The following is a 26,741-nucleotide window of genomic DNA, read 5'->3' on the forward strand; positions in this document are numbered from 1 at the left end:
AGATACACGTCCCACCATTTTTGTTGTTAGGTTTATTCTTGTTTTGAGCTCTTCAGTCAGAGCAACACACTCACGTTAACTTGTGAATTGTAAAGACTACAAGCTTTGCCAGGGGGCAGGGAAAGCCTTGCTCAGTTGAGAAAAATCCTTTGCAGTCATCTGAGTATGCACCTTCTGCAGACATTCTGGCTATCCTACTCTAAGTGTTTGATTTGAAAGCATGTGACTGCCATGTGCTGTCCATAATCTTCACTTCTGAGTTTCAAGTGGACTCACTCTGCATTTTTCTGCTGGGTTTTTGAAGAACAGCAACAGTGTATTCTAGAGACCTGAATCACCTCTAGCTCACGACATTCACATTTTATGACCAGCACTAGGTCAAACCATTTACTCTACTTTTGGTCAAATTAGGACACTTATCTTTTTAATAGCTTAGTTTCATGGTCTTTGCTTCCACAGTCCACAGTCAAGATTCATGGTAGATTAAAAAAAAAAACTTTCCTTCCTACATTCTAAATCAGATGGAAACTTTATGTGTTAGCACATTTTAACAGTCCACATTTTAACATCAAAGTGAACAGAGAACATATTCATAGATAATAAATTTAAAAAAATCATACTGCATTAGCTACACACACACACACACACACACACACACACACACACACACACACACACACACAAATGGCCATGTGTTCTCCAAATTTGTAAGAACATCCTCACCTTATCGTCAAGGAAATCAAGGAACCTATATGTTCATAGACCACCTTACAATGAAATCCTCCATAAGGTGTTCCACATCATCATGTATGATGTTAGCTCCAAGTATACCATTATTAGACAGGGAGAGAATTTCTGTCAAAAATCTTGCAAATAATTTTTCAATCTCTTCTTCCTAGATGCTGCTGCCTCTGAAACATTAGTGGAGAATTTTCCTATCATCTGTTACATTTAAATTTGTCAACTTTTGAAACATTAACATCTTATTTATCCAGTTTTAAAATGAAATACAAAATACAATATAGCCTAGTGGCCTCAAACACTCAATACCCCTGCCTCATGTTCCTGAGTTCTGAGCTTCCAGGCATGTTCCAACACCATGCCCAGATTAACCAATCTTTAGGTTGTCCCTTTGGTGTGTTTTTGGAGCTTCCTAGACCTAAGTGTGTCTCAGTGAGTAACTCATACGGCTGTATGGCTTTCCATCACTCCTGTGATGGATCTACTCAAGGCTTAATGCAAGATACAGCCCAGTCACCTCAGACAAATACTGCTCTCTCAACTCAATGTGCAAGATAGCTTTGGAAATGGTATCCTCTTTGACCTGATATAGACTGATATTCTCATGTTGGGCTTAGACTCATTACTGAACACTACCCTGCCTGATGCTTGTCACACCACTTTCATTCCACATTTTGATTAATAATTATATCTTTTTTAAAAAGTAACCAGATAAATGTGGGAACTGAAAACCACCCCTATGTACACTAGGAGTTTGTGTTCTTAGTTTCTAACATAGACAACTGCATAGAGGTGCTGGGATGGAGGTAAAGCATGGTGGATCTTCTTTCTCCATTTCAAATATCATGGTCTCTCTGTGGACCATGCTCAGTCTCACCACATTGTCCCCTGACTAAAATAATGTGTCTGCATTTTGATATTAGTTAGAAAATGCACGCTACATTTCCTACAGTGATAGACATCAGTGTTACCTTTTTCAGATGATGAATTGGATTTGAGTTTAAAATTTGTGGAATGAGAAAATGAAACACAACTAATATACAATAGCTGCATATTATAAGATATATTAAGCAACATATAATAAGATACATTAAGAACGAAAAACACATTATACAGCATGCAGAAAGGGAGGCAATCCAGCTATTGAGGTTTGATATTACTCCTTACAGTTTTAGTCTCAATGTATATTTACCAATTTAATCTCAGCAAGTTTTCCTGCTTCATTTTGAACATTCTGTGTTATTGAAAACTTTGTTCTTGACATTGTCTTTTGAAAACCTGAATTATTCCAAAATGATGCTATTGTCAAATCATCATAAATTATACCTCATAGTATTCCAAACTTCAGTTAGTTATTTAGATATTTTTCTATAATATTTTATTATATTTTGAGTGAATTTTTAAAAACGAAGCTACATACACACACACACATACACATAGAGAGAGACAGGAACAGGAAGGTCTTGCTGATCTTTCGTGTGTGGGTTTCAGATGTAGCTGTGATATCCTGTGCAGTTGTCTTTTTATATTTGGCACTTTCATCTTCTATGAAAAACCATAAAGGGATTAAAATTTGCATTAGAAATACAACATATTGCAGTTTAATGCAAATTGTGTTTTATACTTAAAAACAGCTATTTAAAAAAATCTATTTCCACTTGGGAAAAATTTGTGACATAGCTCATAGCTACTATTTCTTTCATATGGAATGACCACATGCTGTGGTATGAAGTATTTTGACAAGCTCATGTACCAGCCCAAACTCAAAAGCAGGAGCTCAGGTGGGCAGTTCCACTAGGAATGAATAGCACTTCAACTCTTTCCTGCTCTCTAGATAAGGGGAAGTGGTGGTCTAGACTGCATGGCTTGTAGCTTCAGGTTCACAGAGTAGAGGAAGCACACTGGCATCTTGTGGAAACCACAGGCAGAGGCTACACCATCTACCACTCTGGCTAGATCAGAAAAAGTCTTCCCTTAGGTTATAAGTGGTATCAGCCAGAAGGTTTTGTGTCTACAATTGGGGGACCAGCCCCTGTACCTGTATGACTGCACCATGGGTGGAGGCAGACACCTGTTGCCACTGATGTTGACCTTAAATGTATCACTGACTTGTTACTGTTTATGCCTTTATGTGTGTGAAGTCCCAAGGGCTGATGCAGCACAGCTGGCACTGTATGGGTAGCTCTGCAGGTGGTGCAGTCAGGCAGTGGGTATGCTCACAGTGCAGGGATGCACTGAAGGATGGGCTGACCCTGCTAGACCAAGACTGTCTGACTCTGAATTAACTGATGGCCCAGCCATCCATGCCTCCTTCCTGTGTGACAGGATGTGTTCCTATCAAGTTCCAGAACAGGAGCAAAATTCCAAGATCGCAGGAAGACTCACCCATCTCACCTGGAGAAGAAGCCCTTCTCCTCTTCCACTGCACACTGGAAGAACACAAGCCAGCAATCCTACACAGACAGCTCTGGAAAGCAAAGCCAGAGTCTTAATTAAATTAACACAGTTACCATAATCTGTGTTGCCCAAGGTCTATGGTTAGAACGTACCCATCTTATAAAACTCAAGTCTTCTTGGTTAAAAAAAAAATGCATGTTTTGTTCCATGAAATACCACTCTAGTATATTTTCATTTTTCAGAATGATATGGCTGTTAAAATAAGACTTAGAGTTAATTATTCTGATATTCTGGTCTGGATTCTAATAGTATATGATAAATTTCTATTGCAATCTGTGAGTACCTTAAATGGAGGGAATTATAATCTAAGGAAAGGATGGGGTTACAACATTTAATGGATGTAAATATTGGTTCTGTTTATCTAAGATGGGACTATCCATGGGATTCTTGTTTCTGGGGATGTGGAGAAGAAGAAGAAGAGGATGAATGTGTTCTTGTATATCTCCTCCTAAAGAGGAGGAATTCCCCAATTTTCAGGTTTGTGAAGTCTCCTCAGAATGCCTGAGAGATGATAAGAGAGCACCACTCTGGGCTTTCCCTGCAGCAGGAAACAGTCACTTAGTTGCATCAGTATTGAAATTGGGGGACTTCATGCTAAGTGTGGGACTGACAATTATTTTTTTTCTAAGATAAACCTGGATTCCTTACATGATGGAAACAAATCGAGGTACTATGTAAATATTAACTTGAAACTTAGATTTAAAGCCCTCTGGTCAAACAGCTAGAGGAAGTGTGGAAACATTTGCTTGTCTCTACAGGAAGTGGTGGGAAGCAAACCTCCCACTATTGATGATAGAAGCATTGCTGACATTCCCTGATCCCCAGCATCTGTCTTTGTATCCTTCTAGCTGTGGGTCTGGCTGCATGCCAGGAACCTGTTCTCCCAAGCAATGGTATCAAGATAGGAGACCGGTACATGGTGAACGATGTGCTATCCTTCCAGTGTGAGCCTGGGTACACATTGCAGGTAAGCACCCTTGGGGTTGTGAGGGAGGCTCAGCATGGTCATCTTTGATGTTCATATTTTCATGACCCATGTCATGTCCATGCAGTCAGTTTGCTTTGTTCCCCTTGTTCTATGAATGAGCTATCAATGCCGAGTATAACCATTGCCAGAGTCAGATTTTAAATGCTGAAGTACTTCGGCAGACATCACCATTGTATTTTTTCACAATTATTTTATTTCAAAGTTGTGTGTTCTTTCTGTAATCATGCAGACAAAATTATTCCATCAGTGAATTACCACCAGATACCTTGATTATTCCCCCCACAAAGAACCATTCAATGATTTTCAAGAAACACTATAGTCAAGTTTTGCTATAACTTTTTACAGTTTTTTTGAACAAAATCATGTAGGAATTTCCATAAGCACATTATAAATGGACAAACAGCAAGATGAAGTATTTTTCTATTTTCTGTGTTCTGTTTTAGCCATGTGTTACAAAGAGTAGTAGTCATAACTGGCCCTGCTTTTGTTTGTACTCTTCATGCAATTAACATCACAAAGAAATTTCTTACATGTTTATCACAACAAATTTGATGTCTTCCTAAGGGAATGTCTCTGAGATAAGTTCTGCACCTAACTTCATTGAACAGATTGAGTCAGAATCGAGGTAGAGGTGAAATAATATGCAATGAAATAATGCCACTGTATAGGATTAATCTCTCCACATACATTGGGTAAGCAACTATACCAAGTACCAGTGGACAGCACCTAGCAAAGGCTAAGTCAGAATAGAAGACCACCCATCTGTCACCCAAAACCACATGACAAGAATTATGAGCTCTATGAGTGGAGGAAGCATCTATTAAAGCCCCAGCATGCTTCAGTACATGAAACATGTAGATATTAGCAGCATAAAGAAATGTTGTTATATAAGCAAATAACTACATGTAGTCACTTTTAAGCCAGATTGTAGTTCACAGACCTTGGATCTTGCATGATGCAGCATTAACCATATGGACTCTGCACACTGTGGGTTGTAGGAACTGAGTTACCCCACAGAGTTCTGTAGCTCTGTGACAAACCCAGGTGTTTAACCCAGCATGGGGAAACTAGTCAGGGTGGTTCTTCAAGATAAGCATTGTACTTGCACTTATTACAATGGAGAGAATTCTGTGTCTGTACCATGAGTTCCATATGCGGAGGCATGTTGGCCCACTCCCACACACTTTTTGGGTGGTTTAGTTCCTTGGCTTTTTGTTATAACTGATTGGAGCTACATAGATACAGTCTATTTTGCTTCCATGGGATATGTATTTCAGTTCTGTGTCCTCTTCTGATGTCCATGCTCTTTTGTGTTGAAGATGTGATTTTGCAGCTTCTGTTAGCTTCCTCTTTAAAGTGATAGTTAGAGACCTTGGAGAACAAATCCTCTTCCAAACAGATATTTCCTATAATGTAGGATTGATAATCTTCATAGATATACCATCCTATGAACACATATAAGATTGCTTCTTAGCCCTACTCATTAAATGTAAGCCAAGCCATTGTCTTGACTGTGAACATGTAGTGAGCTCAGAGTTTGGAGTGGAATATTTCTAAATATCTTGTAGATATTAACAAATATCCACAAGAACAGAAATGGATGCAGAGCCACTTTTATTGCTAACTTATCTTGACTAACACACTAGTTACTTCACACATAGCACATAGATCACACATTGTCCTACAAAGAGTGCAACTAATGCACTTCCCACAGAGACATCTACGACATGGGGTAAGGCTGATAGATATTCATGGCAACCAACCCTACATAGATGTGTTATCATGCTCTTTTGAAACATAAAAAATCCAAAACTTACTCTTTGGGTAAAATCTTGAAGATAAAAATCTCCGGGATCCAATTTTGTATTTGATCTATTTCACAAATTTTGTTTGAAATCACTCATCCAAATTGTTTATGGTACTGTCCATAGTAGAATATGTTCTAGATTTGAAATAAATGGCCATTTTACTGGCAGTCTTCAATAAATATCTTTAAAGGCTTTTGCACTTTATGCCTAACCATAATTCAGGAAGAAATTTATTAAATGTAATTTAATGGGCCACAGGATATAGAAACACATTGACTTTAGCATCAGACTGTCTTGTTGAAAAACACATATTTTCAGCAGGACGTGCTGCTGCATGCTTTTAGTTGTAACACATTAGGAGACGCGACCAAGGCAGACCAAGGAATTGTGAGGTTGAGGCCAGGAGGTAACAAAACAAAACATTGACTCAAAACCAAACATTGTAGTAAAGTATACATGGTTTAGTATACATTTGTTGAACAGACCTAGAAACCAAACTTTCTCTTCCTTCAGAACTATTTTTAAAATGCCAAGAAGAATGAAACAAGAAATTAGATTTGTGGCAGAATAATTAGTTTTGGGAGTCAACCATAAATGTAAATATATGCCTCCTGGATCCCCAGTGTGTTGCTTTGCCTCAGTCACTTCAGTGACACTTGTAGGTGGTAGCTGAAATGTATGAGATGAGAAAACATGTCAGAGATTGTCACTAAATCACAGGAAAGAAAAGTAAAAATAGAATACCACTGAAGGGGCCTTTTAGAGCAGTGGTTCTCAACCTATGGGTCGTGACCACTTTGGGGTCAAACAAGTCTTTCACAGGGGTCACCTGAGACCATCTGCTTCTCAGATATTTACATTATGATTCATAACAGTAGAAAGTTATAATTCTAAAGTATCAGTAAAAATAATTTTATGGTTTGGGGGGTCACTACACCATGAGAAACTGTCTTAAGGGGCCTCAGCATTAGCAATGTTGAAAAACGTTGATCTGGAACCTTCTGTTTAGAGAGAATTCAGCACAGAGCATCCTTACAAATCTCTCCACCACTGTTTGGTCTTTTGAAGAAAAAGTTCAAGTTTTGAAAGTGGAAGGTGTCCTAGTGCTGTCTCGGGATCACAAGACACTGAGTTGTGAGGATTCATTTCACCTAAGACAAGTAGCAGCTTTGAGCTGCTTCACAGTAGACCAGGCGAGGTCTACAGATCTGCCTGTTACACTGCAAAGGTTAGACTGACAGTGAACGTGTGCAGCTTCTGCAGAGTCAGGAAAGTTACCCCTAAATAGGCCGACAGCAAATTCTAGCTCAGCCCCCTATCACTCCATGCCATTTGTCACCAGTCACTCTCACCTCAAGCCAAATGCCCTGATGTTACTTTTGCTGGGGAAATAAGATGTTCTTCGCCCCATTCTGTTTGCCCTCCTTGGGCATGGTGAAAAGTCAACAGAATGGAGCCTTTTTAGACAGCCAAGATTTTGTTAGTGAAAAGTTTATGTTAATTGATTGACTGATATTTCCAAATGGGACTCACTAATGATAGTCAGATTCACAATTTTTAAAGGGACATAGAAAGATCCCCATATGGTTCATCCCTAAATACTGTGAGGCAATTAACAAACAGGCTTGATGGTTTTCTTTTCAACAGGGACGCTCACACATTTCCTGTATGCCGGGAACTGTACGACGCTGGAATTACCCCTCCCCCTTGTGTATTGGTAAGTACATCTTGCATAGCCTGGCTGAATGACCCTCATTCAGCCAACTTGCTTCAACCTATGCTCTTTCCTGTCCCACTCAAAGCACATACTGTCCCTCTGGGAGCACACATTGTTGGAGAACACAATCACATTGGGTAAAGTCACAGGAATGCAATGAGCACCTCCCTGTGGAATTCAGAATTTCAGCTTTTTTTGTGGTGGTGGGGGAATTTGGACCAGGCTACACAGGGAAGCTCTGAATCTTCCAGCTCAAGGTGCCAAACAGCTCAAATCATGCCAAAATCCCTAATTATTAATCTACAAAGGAGGTTGGTAACAACTCTGAACACGCTGTTAGCCTTGGGAAATTCATGTTTGCAGAAGCAAAGCTCGGAATTACAAGCAAGTCATTGAATCTCCAGAAACCGGTATGTTTGTATTCCACATACATATTGAAGGGCCCAGTGGTGGCTATGCGTAGAAGCCCTTATTAGTAATGAACAACCTGCTGCCTGTTGAGTAGGGAGAGAGAACCTATGCCTGAGGCCCAAAGCATCCAAGTGCAAGTCACCCGGCATCGAGCCACTTGACCAGAGCCATAGGATCAGCTCCCCCAGAGTTTGTGGGTGACATCACCATCTTGAAGTCACAACCAGTGTCTGCCTTCTTTTCCTGGCCTCACCCCAGAGACTGTGTTCACCATTCCAACAAGCCCCACCTCCTCTAGTTCACTGGGCAGCTGGCATGACAGCCTGTGGCCAAGAACAAAGCCAGCAGCAATGAGCTTGTCATTATACAAAATATTCTTAAGTTGTTAATTGTTTACCATGCAGATTTTAAACACGACTTTTGATTTTTTTTTTCCATATATGGCAGTCAGATAGTGTAGAGGGGACTTGGGTGCTCTTGAGTTTGGGACAAGCCTTCAATTCCTACTTCCTGTGTCTGCCCCTTGTGCCTGGGTTAGCTGGCTGTTCATGCAGCTTAGAACCATTAGTATCATTTATGTTTTCCTCTTACAACCCAGAGGACTTTGACAACAGGCATACCTGGCTCATCATGCAGTTTATCAGACTGGCATTCCAGAATAAGGGCTGTATCAGTGTCTAAGAGCCTGGCTTTCTGTGGAAGCAGCTCTCTGACAATTCCTGAGTCTGTTGGGCACCCCCACACTGCTCTCAGCTGTTGTCACATTCAGATCTCTGATGTCCACATCCCACTCAGGCAGCCTCTGTTGCCTGAGACCTGCTTTAAGAGAAAGGACCAACTGTGTCTACAAGTCAAGCAACTTCCAAGCTTGTGATACATTATCCTCTGGGCTGGTCTCAGTTTCAGGATTTACTCTGTTGCCCATGATCATACAGTGTGCTGGTCCACAAGGTCAACAAGATGATAACTATTGCATGCTTCGCTGGTATCCCAGTTCTCCTGCTTCCCAAGCAAATCTTAGCTAGGCAATGATTTTGAAGAATACACAGTTTAACTGGCTTGATTGTGACTGTGTACAGAGAATAATGTACAACCCCAAACATGGTGAGCCAACAGAACTCCATTCTCTATAGTGGCCTTGCTCGGGAAATAATCTGCATCTGAATTCGCCATCATATTCCCTCATTCTTCCTCAGAGGGAGCATTCTTCCTCAGAGGCCAGTATTTTATTTGTGACACACAAACATAAATTCCTCTATAAACATGCCTTCCCCACCAAAAACTCCTTGTGTAAAATAGGGGTTTGTATCTCAGCCTTGGTCTGAAAGAAAGCCGAAGGAGCCTAAAGATGCTTACACAGAGCACCCATCTTCCTGCGAACTGCCATTTTCCACATTTAGCAATTTCAATTCTTTCAGCTCTAAAGTAGAATTGACTCCCAGCATACATATTCATATGAGGGACATTGTGTTTGCTCTGTGTTTTATGAGAAATTGTTTTATTTGAATTTGAATAACTAACATATTAGCAAGACATGTAACTTTAACATATCCTCTAATGTGTTTATATATATATATATATATATAGTTGATGCATATGCATACATATTTGCATATATATATGCAAATACTGAAGTTGCATCAACTTCTACAATTTTTGACAAGACACGCAGGGAGATCCTCACACATGACTTTGATGAGCCGTGAAGACTGACATAAGAAATCAAAGCATTTTGTAGAAGTTAGCTCCAGATTTATATGAGCTGAGGAAGTTAGGAGTCTGTAGAGAGATAATATTTTACTCCCTGGCTTCCTAGAAGCCTCATGTCCTAATTCCTTATAATCGCAGAACTAATGGAGTCAAGGTACATAAGCCACTTTCTTATGGAGTGCCAGGCTCTGTTCTCAGAGCTTAACTAAGGCTGACTGTTTTTAATATCCCATCAAGCCCTGGAGGGAGGAGGCAGCTTGCCAGGGCACCCATCAGACTTAGAGTTCCTAATGGGTAGGTGGGACTGGAGACTTCTAGCACTGTGGAGTTTTCAACAGCATGTGACCTGTGTCTTGAAATAAAAATGCATCTCTTGGGTCCAGAATCGGAAAAATCTGCACAAAATAAAACATATAAATACAGAAAACTGCAAAGTCCCTGACTTTCCCTAGCAAGGCTCACTTGTTGTTTTGAAATGCAGCATTTGCTGGTAGGTCTCCCCTTAGGCTACCTGCTGAGTGGGAGGTGGCATGCATGAGGAGTGAACACGAGAGGGAGGGGCCAAAGGAGCTCAAAGAAATTCTAGGAAGTAGCTTCTGCTTGGCCAATAGGAAACACAGCAACCCTGGGGATGGAGAGATGGCTCAGTGGTTAAGAGCATAATCTGCTCACCCAGAGGACCTGAGTTCGGTTCCCAGCACCCACATGATAGCTTACAACTATCTGTAACTCTAGCCTCAAAAGATGTAGCAACCCATGTCTTCTGCTGTACATATCATTGACATACATGTTACACAGGCATATGTACTGCCACAACACCCATATGCATAAAACATTTTAAAACACAACATGATGGCATCGGGGCTCTCTATATATCCCAAAGCAAGGTAGATGGGGTCACACCTTCAGGGAGTTCCTGTCTGAGGTTCATCAGCTTGTCCTTTTTATATGTATAAGGCTGACCTGTGCTGGTAGCTTTTGTGTCACCAGCAAGTCATCCTGTGTGCCTAGTATCTAGATGCTCATGGGATCCAGCCCCACTGCCCCTGCCCTGATTCAGGATGGGTGACAACATTGAGGATGGTACCTGTCACTCCAGCTTGGTGCCACCTCCTGCTCAGGATAACTCTACCAATCCTCCTCTGAAGGGGTGAAGATTCCATAACAGATGTCCATAGTTCATGACACTGGATCTTTTTTTTTTTAAAAAAAATTCATACTCACAATCAAATGGGCCTTCTTAGAACTGTCACCATCATTGAATACTCATCTCCCTGTCTCTGTGGCCATTTTCCATTTGTCCTCCCTGTGGGTGGTACCATAACTACCATCTTTCAGCTAGAGGTGGAGAGGTGCTTTGGTGTAGCCCCCATACTGACGTGTTTTCAGCCCAGTGCAGGCCCAGACACCACACCCAAGCAGCCTGCACATCACACATGACTCTCACCTGCTGACAGTTCCCTGCTAGGCTACTCTCTAAGTTTCAGACATGCCGATGTCATAACTCAGAGCAGAGGACGATACCTTTAAGTTCTTAAGGATATTTCTTAGAATATACAGAATGTTTAAAGGCAGGTCCCAGTGGCCTATGTTGAGCAACTAACCCCAGCCAAGCAGGTTGACTTTTACATATTTCCTCACATAAAATTTGCCCTCATTGAGTAAATCAATCAAACCTTGATGATTGAAAATAATTTGAAAATTAAAAGACCCTACAGTGCGTGCTTTGGGCTTTCTGGCAGAGACTTCTGAAAACATCAAATGAATGCTTAGAATAAGAGAAATTTCTTCACATTATCCTCTAGAGAAGATGTGACACCATTTGCCTTGTTAGTTGAATATACACAAAATTGTCTTTTTAACCCATCACAAATAGTCAACGCCTAGGGCTCCTGGTGAACCAGCCTTGTGGCTAATGTAAACAGATGTTCATATTGTTATAAAATCAGCCCTGTTTATTTACTGGCAAACATCAATCAGACACAGTAGAGCAGTGTATGCTTAATTAAAATATAGAGACTTTCTGTCTTCATGACATGGAGTTTTCTGAGATAAGTGGTTGCCATGTAAGGGACTCCAAGGACCAGGGCTATTTTGGACACTGGGATCCCAGAACCAGACAGAGACGGAGCATCCTGGAGAAGAGAGGGGTTTTCCTAGTGGTGGACCCTCAGCCTAATTTCTTATTTTATTGACATGTTCCATCTGTCAGTGGGTGGGGGGTGTCTGAATATCAGTTTTTATGACTGCTGTGGGTCTTCAGAGGCAGCACTCATTTGTTTCCACACAGTGGGAGCCCAAGTGAACAATTAATGGATAGGTAGCAACACTACCACAAACAATAGCTGAAAAGCCAAAGTCAACTTAATGCCTGTTTGAAATGCACTGTTAAACCAGCTGACCTTGCTAAGAGCCTGTAGTGCCAAAAGGCAAGTGGAGAAGATTCTTAATTCCAAAGTATGCAATACAGAGGAGGGAATCTGGGCCCCTGTGTGACCAACATACATGCCCTCCATGACAGGCTGTTTCTAGACACCACCTGTGGGCTTGGGCTTTCTCTTTTGCAGTGTGGTCCAGAAAGCTGTGTTAGGTTAGTTATCCTTGCTGAATACAAAACTCTAGGAGATTCCTGTCATCTTCTGTTTAACAGCCACCTGTGGAGGGACACTGACAAGCATGAGTGGAGTGATCCTGAGCCCAGGGTTCCCAGGCTCATACCCCAACAACTTGGACTGCACCTGGAAGATATCGCTGCCCATTGGCTATGGTGAGTGAGCCAGGAATCATTCCACCAGCAGTCTCCCCAAGTGACTGACATGTGATGATCCACTGACTTAACTGTGTCTTTAATTGAAAGTAGATTATAGATTTAAGTAGAGCTTTGACAGAATGACATTGAGAGCATGAAGTTATTCTAAAACATTCATTCAGTCATGTGGTTCTCTTCAAGGCAAATTTAATTATTGGAATGATGCCATAACACAGCATCCCTAAGTCACCAAGTCTCTTCATTTATATCTCTGCCTATTCTTATCTAGTTCTGGCATTCAGGAGTGGTGACTGTGGGAATTTTAGGGATTTCATATTATGACACATACTAGATGCAATATAACATAAATTTGGAAATACAGCATCTTATTAACTTTTGGTTTGTGAAATTTTAAGGTGTAGTTAGCTATTAACGTTCAGGTTTTCTGCTTTAGAAAATTTTTAATTTTATTATGAACATTAAAATCTTATTTTGCTCTAACTTTAGAAGCACATGATTTTTGTGAAAGTCTCTAATTTTCTTCCATGATACTCTTCCTTTTCACTGTAGTCACTTTATCTGAGCTTTCAGCTCCTCTCTTTCCTTTAAAGCCATACTGTAGGTGTACCAAGGAGTGGGGTACTCAGTGGAGGTCCTAGGTAGTAGTAACTCGGCACCTAGAAACTAAACACTTGGTGTATGGATGAGGAATGAACAGAAGTTATATGTAAACCATTGTCCTAGAAGACTGGATATTTCAAAGCATTTCCCTGGAAGAGCTATGCCCATGACAGCAGCATGTGGAAAGAAAGCTGTAGAGAGGACATAACTAGCCAACTTGCTCATACGAGAACAATGGGACAAAGACCCTGCCTGGCTTGGCCAGGTACATGGCATAAGATGTTATCAGCTAACACTTGATTAACTAGACATGGTAAGTGGGGGGCTTTCCAGGGTAGCCCAAGAGGGCCAACACATGGAGTCTTGATCCAAGACTCTTTAGGAGCCATAAAGAAGTCACATGGCAAAGGACAGGGATGAGGACAAAACCCATGGCAAAGAGTTCAGTGATTTCTCCTTGGAAGACATCACTATATAGATAGGGCACTGATGGCAGATCAAAGAAATGATTCCATCCAGTTCTAACGTAGTGAATCAGTGAGTTGTTGGGATTGCTTATGGGAGTATGATTGAGGGGTTTCCTAAAGATGCATAGGTGTCTCATGGCAGCTACTTCAACAAAAGTCCCACCACATCATGCACAATAAGTCTTGAGGGCTGCATACTTGGAGCTCCCTGCATAACTTATAGACAGCTTCATGACTCTGAGTCCTATGGTCCACAGCAGTTCTTACTGCTTATCTATAATTTGTGGAGGGTCTCTGTCAATCTTGTAATTTCAGGAACTTCCTGAGACTTCTGAATTTTGTTCACTTCTGGAGTCTTGTAAATTTAAAGAGCCTTGCACCTTTCTCCAGCAAGGTGTGCTTTGATTTAGAGAACAACACTCTACCCCTTCCTCTGGGTCTTGTATCTTTTTGCTCCTTTCTGAGCATCTTTTCTCTGAGCCGTCAGTAGGAAGATTGGATGATGCGGATGCCTGATTATTAGGCTGCTATATCACGTCAATAGCCATTTAGTCTCAGAAGTTTGACCAGGTGTGTCTATCACATCCTTCTTTTATAAAGGAGTTCCTGTTCAAAAATAATTGAAGCTAACAGCAATAGAAAACTTGTATACAAACACAAATGATTAGAAGGCAACTTGATTGACTAATAACATAAATTTAATGAACAATAGCAATTGATTATTCATTGAAACCTATGACCTCTCCTGCCTGACTCACAGTTCCAGATCTAAATTCCTTTCCATGGATCAGGCCTTTGATCCAATTGGAAAGCAATTGATATCCATGAGAGTTTTGCCATTAATGCACCAAAAGGCACACCTTGACTTACGATATGTTGCTGCTGTAGCATGTAGTCCCATAACCAGGACAGTTAGTGACACATTCTCCCCAGCATCTCATGTGCCACTTTACAGCACTGTGAAAGCCAGCCAGCAAGGAGAGGGTTTCCAGGTAAGTCACAGTCTGATGTCCCTATGTCCTGAAGATAAAACATGCAAGGGTCTTTAGCAACAGCACCTTCTCACCTAGTTCTGGCATGCAACCACCAGCAGTGGCAATGGCTTTATGGCTTTTGAAGCCATATGGGTCTCCTTGGCCAAGAGCACATAGGTAGGTAGACCAATGTTAGCATTAGGATTTTCATCCAACAATCGTGGCATCTTGGAGTGCCTTTTCCTACCCACACATTCTTCATTTAAACTCCTTAACAGTTGTCTTTCCTGTTCTTCTTGATGCTTTTACAAATCTGTAGAAACTCAAAGGTTAGCAATATATAATAGTAACTTCTTACTTTTCTACCTCTCATGCCTGGCCTAGACTAAGCATCAAGGACCATTTAACCAGTCTCTGTCTCAGCAGCCACAGTCTTCATATTTTGGGACTATTCCTTCCTTTTCACTGATTTAGGATTTTGTATGTTCTGCTTAGGTGAAGTGGAATCTACTTAGAATCCCTGGGTCTGTTTTCTTGAATATAGCTAAAAATGCAGCTAAGAGAATATCACCTAGATATTCTATTGGTTGTTTTGTTTTCTTTTCTGTTTTATCATGATTCTTTTATTTATAAACCGCTGTCCTATGATTTCACAAAAAGATATCATAAATTATAAAATGCTTGGACCATCTGCTACCATGAAAGAAGTATAAAGGGTCTATCAGATGGTTTGCTATACACATAGTAGATAAGGTAATATGTATAAATTCCATCGGCTGAAGATGAAGGCTTTGCTCCAAAGTCAGGATCATATTACTATTTAAAGCTTTGTCAGAGCTGGAAGCCAAATCCTTTAGGCAGTGGACTCCACACTGGCACCTGATCCTCAGAGCATGACTACAACCAGATGAAAGTGTGCTGTGCAAATTTCAACAGAGATAGAGTCTGTGATTGCCTTTCTTGCTATATTCATAGAGTTTTAGAATATTCAGTGAGATAATAAAAGGATGACTAGGCTGTGTTTATTCTAATCCCTTCAGTTGGTCTCTTTAATGTCAAACTGGAAGAAGTTTGTTAGAAATTAGATAGTGATACAATCCCACTTTAAGTCAGATTAGAGCCAAGCTCAGTTTCATTTGCTGATAGGTATTAGGCAATATGATGTGTGGCAGGATACTTTATCCCTCTTAAAACAGTAATTTTGCTTGCATTATTATAATTGTCATGATCCTACTTCCTTTTCAACTTTAATTCCATAGGAGTAAGAAAGCCTCCTTTTCTCCACCCTCTACTGTTTAGATATTGGCTGTCTTCCATGTGCTTGGCTCTTGGTGTGACTGTATTCTTTGAATTTCTTCTGAATTATATCCCAGAACAACAGATTGGACATCTCTTACCTGCTTCCTAATGAGATAGCTGTGTATCCGCCAAGATTATGGAAGATGAAGCCAACACTTACTTGGGAATTTTCAAATTTCAGCTTACTAATTGAAGATATTTCTCTTCTAACTTTCATGTCTGCTACTTGCTCTCATTCTTCCCCCTTTGAACCACATTGAACAAATTTGGTACAAATTCCTTTGTTCCAAGAGGTAGCAGAAGGCACTGGAATCATGAGGTGATTAGCTATGGTCTAGCTCATGTCACAGTAATCCACAAGAAGCAAGAACTATGTCAATCTGAGCTGAATGGAAATCTCACTGTGACCTTCCTGGTGTGACAGTGGACATAGCAGCTGATACTGCAGGGCCTCTGTGGTCCCTCTAAAATTACAATGGCAGTAAGCATCACCCCACTTTGTGATTTTGGGGAGAGAAGTTGGCAAATGTGATTCTGATAGGGTAGTTGGCCTTATGCTAAGCCAACTAGAAGGACAATAGTTTTATGTGTGTCCCTCCTGCAAGTTTTCCTTATAAGACGTTAAACTTGTAGAACCATTTAGTTCTTTCTTCCACACAACTCCTTCCATAGCTCTCCTTTGTAGTTCTTCACTTGCCTGACATTTTGTCACCCCCTTCCTTGGATATGTGACATTTTCTCCTTATCTGCTCCTAGGTAGGATAGCTCATGTAACCACTGGATAGAATCTTTTAACATAGGACATAATACATTTGATGAAAATTCACTATTTGCCATCAAAATCAAGAGAGAATGGGATGTAACACCATGACAGAACACTGGTCTAGCATGTATGAGACCCTGGGTTTTCTCTCTAGAACCACCTTAGCGGGAAGGGATAAAAATGATGAAAAAGTAATTTTTATTGTATTATTAATATTCACAGTTTATATTCCATTGCCAAACTCATTCATGGATTTATTGAAAGACTAATGTCATTGTGGTTCTGTTTCAAGTACTCAAACAAATTAAACATTTTAGAGCCAGTGTTCAAATATCCAAAGACCATGCACCACAGAAAAAGGCTCTGAACTGTCTTGGTTTGGTCTTCCTTCTGCATTATCAGCCAAAGTTTATCCACACAAAATCAATGAGGACCACATCCTGGTAGTACATTGAGCTAAGCCAGTCTGTTTTATTTTGGACTTGGCCTTGACCCTGAGAGTCACAATGACCTTTATCAGACTGGGTTTCTTGGGAGCCTCTGTAACTTGCTTTGCATGTGATGCAAATGAAACATAATCCCTGCTTATTCAAAAAAATCTTTTATGCAGTAATATAATAATCCAGATAATGTAAGAATGAACCTCTAAAAATCATTGCTTTCATTTTTTGTGTTTGTGTATCTATATCCATGTATGTGCTCACACTACATATGGAGGTTGTGTGGAGTTGGAGGACAGTTTATAGGAGTTGGTTATCTCCTTCCACCTTCCACGTGGATCTCAGGAATTGAATATGTGTCTTCAGGCTTGGAAACAAGTATTATTACTCAGTGGTTCATCTTGAAAACCCCTAGAATATGTTTTAAAGTATGTTTTGTGTTTTTAATTTAGCATTGACTTCTTTGAGAAAAATCACAAGTAACATGTGAATGATGTCATGTATGATGCCAGCCTTGTGTTTGGGTTATAATCATTGTTGTTATGACATGTCCTTAAATTACCATTCTAAGAACAGTGTCTGTGCCTCTCTGTGACATGGTGCTGGAAGTACTCATACTTCACAGAAATTGACTTGTAGACAGGAATTCTGCAGAGAAGTATCATATGGAGTTAAGCTAAGCCAAATTATGTCTTCAAAAATACAGTATTTCCTCCACCATGTCACTCATTTTTTGTTTTTTTTTTTATATAGAAGTGATCAGCCATGATCTTGGATACATTATCATGAACTTTCTGAAGACTGCATGTTTCCTTATAGGTGCACATATCCAATTTCTGAATTTCTCAACGGAAGCCAACCATGACTACCTGGAGATCCAGAATGGCCCTTACCACAGCAGTCCAATGATGGGTCAGTTCAGTGGCCCTGACCTGCCAGCATCGATGCTGAGTACCACACATGAGACCCTCATCCGTTTCTATAGTGATCACTCACAGAACCGGCAAGGATTTAAACTCAGTTACCAAGGTAAGCAGCAAAAAAAAGTGGCTCTAAAGATGCTTCTTTTAGTGCATTTAATCCTAAATCTCCCTGATTGGTTAATTTGTGCAACCAAATTGATTTACAAAGCATGTTATTCTCTGACTTGTGGGATCCTGACAGTCCTAAAGCATGGGGCTAAGAACACAGAGGAGAAGCTTAGCCAGATGCAGACCTCATTCAGACCCTGCCCTCAGACTAATCTCCTCTCCTTTATCTTCCCTGCCATCATCATACACCTCCAGTCACAGGGCCTTCTCTTTTGTCTCTTGTCCCTTATAGCCTCTGTCTCTTTAGGACATGGACAAGACCAGAAGAGTCAGCTGATATCATATATAAGACAGACAACCATGGGCACTTGTACATTCTCTAAGCTCAGCATCATTCCCTCTACCCTGTTTGAACCTTGTTTTGGTTACATTGGTACCTTAGTTACTGTTCCATTGCTGTGAAGAGACACCATGACAAAAAACAACTCATAAAAGAAAGCATTTAATTGGAACTAGCTTATAGTTCCACAGGTTTAGTCCATTATCATCATAGCACAAAGCATGGTGACATACAAGCAGATATGGTGCTGGAGAAACAGCTGAGAGGTCTACATCATGATCCACAGGAAACAGGAAGAGTTCAATTGGGCCTAGCATGAGCTTTTGAAATCTCAAAGCCTGCTGCTAGTGACACACTTCCTACAACAAGGCCACAGCTACTCCAACAAGGCCATACCTCCTGATCCCTATGATCCTTTCAAAGAGTCCCTCTCCCTGGTGGTTAAACATTGAAATATATGAGCCTGTGATTACATTCTTATCCACACCACCATAGTCACTTAAGAGAAGCAGTTCAGAAGCCAAGCATTTTCCTCCCTCACTCATCCAAACACAAAATCCCTGAGAAAAGTCCCTGTCACTTTATCCCAAAGCACCCTTGAACTGTTGAAAAAGCTCAGCATCGTTATCACATATGAAATCATTTTGTTGGCTGGCTCCAATTATTGTTCACATCAAATGAGTTGAAAATGGCCATGGATGACTCACTTGCTACCCTTATGTTTTAGGACGGTCCTCAGAAACAGGGTGCTGAAATTTTATCACAGTGACAAGCTAGTATTTAAGGTTGACTCTTCAGTGTTGTTATTTAAATTCTCATCTAAAAACTGAAATGTTGGTATAGAGTTTTAGAATTGGGGTATTTGAAAGAAATCCAGTCAGGAGGAAGCAGAGGGAGATGTCCTTTCCCTGGACTCCTGTAGAACTCAGATCTTGCACACTACACAGAGATGTGTCTGTCACCCAACCATGACGAACCTCCTTAGAGTGAGGTGGGTTTCACCTGACTCATTCTGTGAGTAGAGACCATTAGTGCTGCATCCATCAGGACTCAGAGCCACTGCTCCTGGATGACCAAGTATGGAGGAATGACTAGCTTTGCTGATAGTCTAATATCCTTTGGAATGCAAGCTTCAAGAGTCTAATCTTAGTTTGTTGTTGTGGCTGTTGGTTAAGACTGGGTTCCTGAGCAACTACAGGATTAAGAACTGGCATGCCAATGGAGAAGTATCTTACTTTAAGTCTCTGAGATGTAGGGTAACTCATGACTGAGTGAGAACTAGACTAAACTAACAGGTATACTGGGTTTTCTCAAAGTCATGAATAAATTGCCTATGTATATGTTTGATAAACATTCTACCAGAAAGAACAGTATAGGAGAGTGGTGGCTAATGAAGATCTGCTCCATGTTCCAGGATAGCCTGGTACCTGGCTCAAGCTGCTCCCCAACCAATATAGCACATGAAATCTGTACGTGTCCATATTCCCTCCCCAGCATTAAAGGACCTACATTCTTCTCTCTTTGCATTTTAGAAAGGTTGCTGCCCTATGTAGGTCTCTTCTTTATGTTGGGTTCTATGTTCTTGACTGCTCATTAAATGAAGTCTACTTCAGTCCCTATCCATTGCAAATAATGCAAAGTGATCTGTCTATCCAAAGTTTGCCAGTGAAGGAGCTGACATAGAAATTGTGTGTCCCATCTTGGCAATGTTTGGTTTCATAGTGGATTCCTTTCTGGAATTTGGTTTTAGAAGTATCAGTCTATAGGGGAAATTGGAATTCCCTGTTTGGGTTCTTATTCTCATTAAATAATTAGAAAAGGGAATCTGAAGGAAGCTCAGTGAAAATTTTCTTAGGGTTTAAAAGAGAAACAATAGAGCACATAAACTTTAAGAATTGTCAACTATCAGGAAGAAGGAGAAGAGGGAGAGAGCCATATTCCTTAAAATCAGCCTCATGATGGAATGGGAGGAGTCCGAGAGAGAGAGAGAGAGAGAGAGAGAGAGAGAGAGAGAGAGAGACAGAGACAGAGAGAGACAGAGAGAGACAGAGACAGAGACAGAGACAGAGAGGAGAGAGAGAGAGAGAGAGAGAGAGAGAGAGAGAGAGAGAGAGAGAGAGACACCTGTTACAGCAGGCCTAGGCTTTAGAAAGAGAAGAAAATTTAAAAAGGAAGGGTCCATGCTTTAAGTAACTCAGAAAAGCAGGCAGGCTTGGTGGCTTGGTAGAGGTAGACAGAAGTGGTCCATCAGCAGCATCACTGAAGGAGGGGCTTCTGGGAAGAATGGGTACATTATCTCATTGGAGGGGTAATTATTCCTCCAATCTTGTTAGCCCAAATTTACATGAACCAGCCATGCTGAGGGGTGGTCTCTTCGCCAGCCATTATAGATCCAGCTCAATTAACTCTTAGCTTGGTTTCATGGCCATTGGGGAAGACAGCAGAAAGTAATGTTTTAGTCTCAGGGGCAGATCAGAATGTCTTGTCTCCACCCAGAGCCAGCAGTGGATTTCATTCTTTTGACCAGAATTCAATTCTAAAGCTGTTCCCTGGAAGCCATTGGTGTCTACACTGTAATTTTCTGACATACCCTCTCATGTAGCTGCCAGTTAAGGGTGATTGTTTAAAAGATGCAAAGCTAGATGTCTTGTTTAGCATCTCTGACCTCTGCCCTGAGCATAGCTCAGACTTTGGTTTCCACACTTCTGGAATCTCTGGCAAGAATTGTGGAGGGGCCATTGGTTAAGAGCATTGCTGCTCTTTCAGAGGACCCAGATTCAGGTCCAAGCACCCTCATTGCAGCTCACAACTATCTATAACTCCAGTTCTATGGGACCGGAGGCCCTCTTCTGGCCCCCACAAGCACTGAATGCATGTGACGTACAGACACACATGCAGTCAAAACACCCATACACCTAAAGTAAGAATAAATAGACCTCTTTAAAAGCTACATTTTTAACATTTTTTTGCAAGGGAGGTACATGTGCTAGAGCACATACATGGAGGACAAAGGATGACACTCAGGAGTTGGTTTTCTCCCTCCAGTGTGTATGTTTCAGAGCTAGAGTTCAGGTGACAAGCCACAGCAAAAGCAAGTGCCATTACATAGTGAGCCATTTTTTTTTCAGTGACTCTCCCACTTTGATGCAGGCTCTCAGTATATAGACTGAGCCGGCCTTGAACTGGGAGAGATCTACCTGCCTATAGGTTCTAAGAGCTGGGGATCCAAGTTGTGTGCTAGCATGCCTAGACCCTTTTTGAAACAGATTTTATGATCACTCCTTCTTTATTGTATCCTAGAAATTGATTTGACTATCAGAATTTACACAGGCCATATATTTTTGCCATGAGTTTTCTTCCTGCAGAATATAAAACAAAAGAGACATGGGGACTGCCCACCATTAAAAAAAAATCAACCTCCTATTTAAAGTTCTTCAATAAGGTGTTGACTAAAGGCCTACCTCTTCTGAAGCTCATGTTGTTGAAAAGAAGCCTTCTGAAAACACTAACAGCTGCCCTTCTAAAGGACAGGGTCACAGTATTGTAGAGGAATGGCTCCCTTCCTGGGCTGACAGACCCTTTCGGTTCAGGTAGCATCTGTACTGAAACTTTTAAGCTAGAGTAAATCTCAGTGTTAATTAGCATGATTTTAATATCTGACCACTAAGGAAACTGTCACATGGTTATGTCTCAAACCATTGGCCAACTCCAGCTGATACAGCGCTTTTGACGTATCTCTCTTCTTGAGCCACCTGGTTGTGTATCCAACATTTCAGTTTCCTTGAAAGTGCAAGACCTCACATATACCTCCCACCTTAGTAATGCTTTCCCAACCACTTCATCTCATATAATTGTATTGTTTGCTTCCTTAGTTTCAATAATTTCCAGGTCTCTAATAATTATTTAATCCAAGCTGAATGACTTGTAAACAAGTTAGCCCCAGGTGAAGCCAATGTAGGAATCATGAAGACAGGGGCTCCAGATTGTTATAGTTTGTGATCATAGTAATTGCAGATGTCGATGTTTGCAATTACGTGGCAAGAGCTCAAGGGGTCCCCATTGGTTAGCTTTCCCTTCTTCTTTCATATTAAAATTTGTAAATACCTCCCTGAATATGATACTTGAGGGTTCAGCGTAGGCTGTCCAGTCTTTAGTGGAAGCAGACCAGTAGGCAGGCTGTGACTTCCTATACCCGTACTCAGTGATATCCCCTGCTTGGCTTTAATCTGGACCCGTGAATACTCATGAAGGACAACCATCTAGACACCTAGTTGGCTGAGCAGATATTTTACCCCCTTGACAGCTGGCTTCTAAATATTCACATTAAAATGCCACTAAAAAGCATAATTTATTATAATTCATTTTCTATAACTAGAAAGCATGAAAATCAGTTATGTAATGAAGAATGACAGCATGAACTTGAGACATGCTCATTTCTCACAGACTGTCATATTTAACAGGGATGATGGCGTGATGGTTTACCAGTGTTTGTCATTATATAAAGTGTAGAAATTGGCAGACAGACACTGACAATGATTTGTTAGACAAAGAGGCAGCCATAGTTTCCACCCAAGATTTATAAGCTTTGGGTACAATCAATAACTCATGAAGACAGGCCTTGTCATTCACAGTGATGTCTGTTCTGAGTATCTTATTCTTTGTCGTATATTCTTGGCTGCTTAAAGGTCAAAAAGTGCTACTGGTGGTTAGAGCTGTCCTGAAGTTAAATGACTTAGAAAAAAGACTTTGCTAAGTAACATGAAGTGTTTGTGTCCTGTTTCCAAGTGGAGCACTAGGAAGGAAGAGAGCATGTGGCTATTTATCATTGAGTTGAGTATCAATCCCAAAATGAAACAGACATTGGAACAATACTGCTGGTTCCTTTGGCTATCATGGGAAGCACTTATAAAACAGTGAGGCTGGAGGTGAATGTGGGTAATATCTATTGTTCAGCGTCACACAGAGGACAGGCTAGATGTTGTACTGCATTGTCTTTGTGATGCTGGTGTGAGCCTTGGTGCTTGTATTGTGAAAATCCTTGTGAGATTTTGTCTTGTTGAATAACTTCCTTTTCCTTTAGAGCTAGCTTTCAGAGATATCAAGTCTCTTTCCTCCCCCGCTCTCTCCTACATGACAATGCCTCCTTGTAATAATTATTGTTCAATTGTGAAAATCTCATAGATAAATTTGTGGACTTTGACCATTAGAAATAAAAATACATCCAGGTCTTTTTCCATTATATATATATATATATATATATATAATATATATATATATGTATATATATATATATTTTGAAGACCATGGGATATGGAGAATCTGCTTGTTTATGATAACAATGAGAAAGCCTTGAGTTTTCTGTGTGAATTACTTTTACATGTGGGGAGGATATAGTTTACAGTGACCAATTAAATATCCTGTCTGTACAATGTGGATTGAACAGTTTTTCTGATATACAAACACACTGACTGTTACTATGGACACAACCATCATTTACAAAGGAAGTTGATGTATTTCTGAAACTCAGTTCCTTCCCCCTACACTGTGATATTGTAAACAACTTGGAGTTTACTGGGAAAACCTGGACAGGGACTTACTCTTTACCTTTTTCACCTAAATGCTTGAAGAGTGAGTTTGAGTAAGAATGCTTCCAATTGTGGGCAACAAATGGTTGGGTCCTTCCCTTTTCCTATAGGGCATCTTTTATTATACTGGAAGAAGTTCCCACTAAGCAGAAATTCCCTTCACTCTAGACTCTTAGAGAGGAGGGCCCAGTGTTCAAGATTAATCATTTTTTCCTCACTGTGACTCCCTGAAGGAAGGGGGACCATTTCTTTCACATTTCTTCACGCCCCTTTTGTCACTTCTGGAGCAAAGGTCCTTTGGGTCAACATAAAAAGAGTTATTTTATGGCATGAAGGTTATTCACTTACCCTTTGGTGAATCAAAACATGACACCATGGTTCAGGCTATGAGAAGCAATATGGTTGAAGATGCACCAGCCAAATCCTCAGGGCAGCCCAAGGTCTGGATTGGGTTGTAACTGTGTAGTAATCTGATTGATTTTATCAGTAGATATTGGCATTTGATGTCACATAACCAGTGGGGTAGTTCACATAGCAAGTGTTCCTGAGATCCATGATGGTTACAGAGGAAGGGTGTAAGCCATTCAGTATTCAAGAACAACTAACTTGTATAACTTGCATGTTTATGTGTGTGCTTGACTGAGAAATTGTGTGGGCCACCATCTGTAACTTAGATGCTATTAGGTAAAGAAAAACCTCTTTTTCCAACTATTATAATAGCCTGTGGCTATTAGCGTAGAATCGCGAGTTTCAAGCTGAAAGGCCACTTTAATTCCCTAACTCAGGCCTGTCACAGAGGCTGATTATGTGGGTAGAAATGGCTGCTGCCTTCAACCCAGCTTCATCCATCCCTAAAGAAAACCCAATTATAGTTATCTGGCAGGCTTTACAACAAAATTAATAAGTGTGTGTGTGTGTGTGTGTGTGTGTGTGTGTGTGTGTGTGTATGTGTGTTCACTAGGGATATCCGTTAACAATGACCTTGTTTATTCTGTTCCACTCTGAGTGATACTTCTGTGTTGAGCCTCCAAGGCACCACTAAACCCTGAATGGCTCTCCCAATGAAGTCTAGGTTAGCTCCCAGGTAGTTTCATTTGCTTCTCCTTTCCTGAGAATGGGCAATCAGCTTTCACTTTGCTTTGTTCCTTGGGGGTGTTACTAGCAGTCTTATTGACTGCATTGAAGGGTGCAATTTTTCCCACCATTTTCATTGTGTCCAAGTAAAGTGGGGTTAGGGCAGGTGATTTCATTCTCTCTCTCTCTCTCTCTCTCTCTCTCTATATATATATATATATATATATATATATATTGAAAAATATATGCTATATACTGTGGACAGAACTATATGCTCTGTCCACAGTTGAGCACAGCATGGAATTTCTCTTCTTCTGGAAAGCAAGCAAGTGTCATTTGAGGCTCAAGAAAGGTATGAGGGTGAATGGCAGCCACAGTGGGATACTGAATGCTGGTTTTCAAGAAAGGGCTACCTCTACAGTTTTCAGCATGGCGAGGCCCTTAAGAGGTAGATGTGGCCCCTGTGGTGTGTGGTTTACAGAGCTGTCTCACGAGGGACACAGTCAACTAAGGGATTGAGGTTACCAGGTAGGGGTGTGGAGGGCTTGTGGATCAGGCTTTCCTTCTGGGGTTCCTAGTTTCATTAGTAAAAGAATTTACAACTGCAACAAACAGAAGCTTTAGGTCCATTTTATCAGAGCTTAAAAGAGAAAAATTTATCAGGGGAATCAAACTATAAATCTCAGCAGCTCTCTGGCAGAGGCAGTGGAGGGGATGGGGTGGGGTGGGGGAGCATGCCTTAGGCAGCATACAGGTCACACACTTTATGGACAACAGCCCCATGGAAGAGGGAGAGCTTCAGTAAAGAGTAAGGAAACCCCAAATGTTGGGCAAAAGTATAAAACATGTTTGAAAGCGAGATAGAAAGGAAAGAGGCACAGTTATGTTTTTTCCTAATAAGTCAGGAAAGCAGACAGACTTAAAACTCTGTATGGCTGTGAGCTTCACCACTAGGGTTGGGGCTCTGAGAAGTTAAAGTGCAGTGTTTTATTAAAGAACTTATTCTGTGCATCTCTTTACCATGGCCTAAGGTAGGTTCACCACCCCAGGGGTGGCCCTTAGCCAAAGGAATTGACCTACTCACCTGGAATGTTAGGTCTCCACCAGGCCAGGGAGTCTAGTATCTTAGCTAGGACGTTTTTCTATTGTAACAATTATATTTAAATCCAGGTTCTGCATAAGAGAGAAAAGATGTCATATGAGTCTTTCTGAACAGGTCTCATTTCTTCATCTCCACTTTCCTGTTCAAGGAAAGAACTCTGGCTCCTGAAACTGGACTCTGCTTTTTCTAGACCACTTGTCCCCATCTTACTCTGGGGACTTCGTCTGGTTGGAGCCTTTTCTCCAGCTCTAGTCCCTTATGAGATACAACGCCAAGGGTTCCTTTGAGATCTTGGAAGTTCTAGACTATCTTCTGGCTCATGATTTCCTGCTGTTCAATCACTGAAGATTCTTCTTCCTTAGACACACTGCATAATTGCATATGTAATGATATAAAATAATAATAATAATAATAATAATAATAATAATAATAATAATAATAATAATAAATAAAATAGTAGAGCC

General features: G+C 40.7%; 1 protein-coding gene across 1 annotated transcript in view; it reads left to right on the top strand.

Moving 5' to 3' along the window:
* The window catches only part of Csmd1 (CUB and Sushi multiple domains 1), a 1,205,306-nt gene that overhangs the window by 1,082,939 nt on the left and 95,626 nt on the right, over positions 1-26,741 (top strand). The window contains exons 38-41 of the mRNA XM_027388213.2: positions 4,047-4,165; positions 7,642-7,711; positions 12,483-12,599; positions 17,965-18,174. Coding sequence (XP_027244014.1) covers positions 4,047-4,165; positions 7,642-7,711; positions 12,483-12,599; positions 17,965-18,174 — 516 coding nt within the window. The remainder of the gene's footprint in view (positions 1-4,046; positions 4,166-7,641; positions 7,712-12,482; positions 12,600-17,964; positions 18,175-26,741) is intronic.

This window comes from Cricetulus griseus (genome assembly GCF_003668045.3).
Source record: "Cricetulus griseus strain 17A/GY chromosome 1 unlocalized genomic scaffold, alternate assembly CriGri-PICRH-1.0 chr1_1, whole genome shotgun sequence".
In the NCBI taxonomy this organism is placed as follows: Eukaryota; Metazoa; Chordata; class Mammalia; order Rodentia; family Cricetidae; genus Cricetulus; species Cricetulus griseus.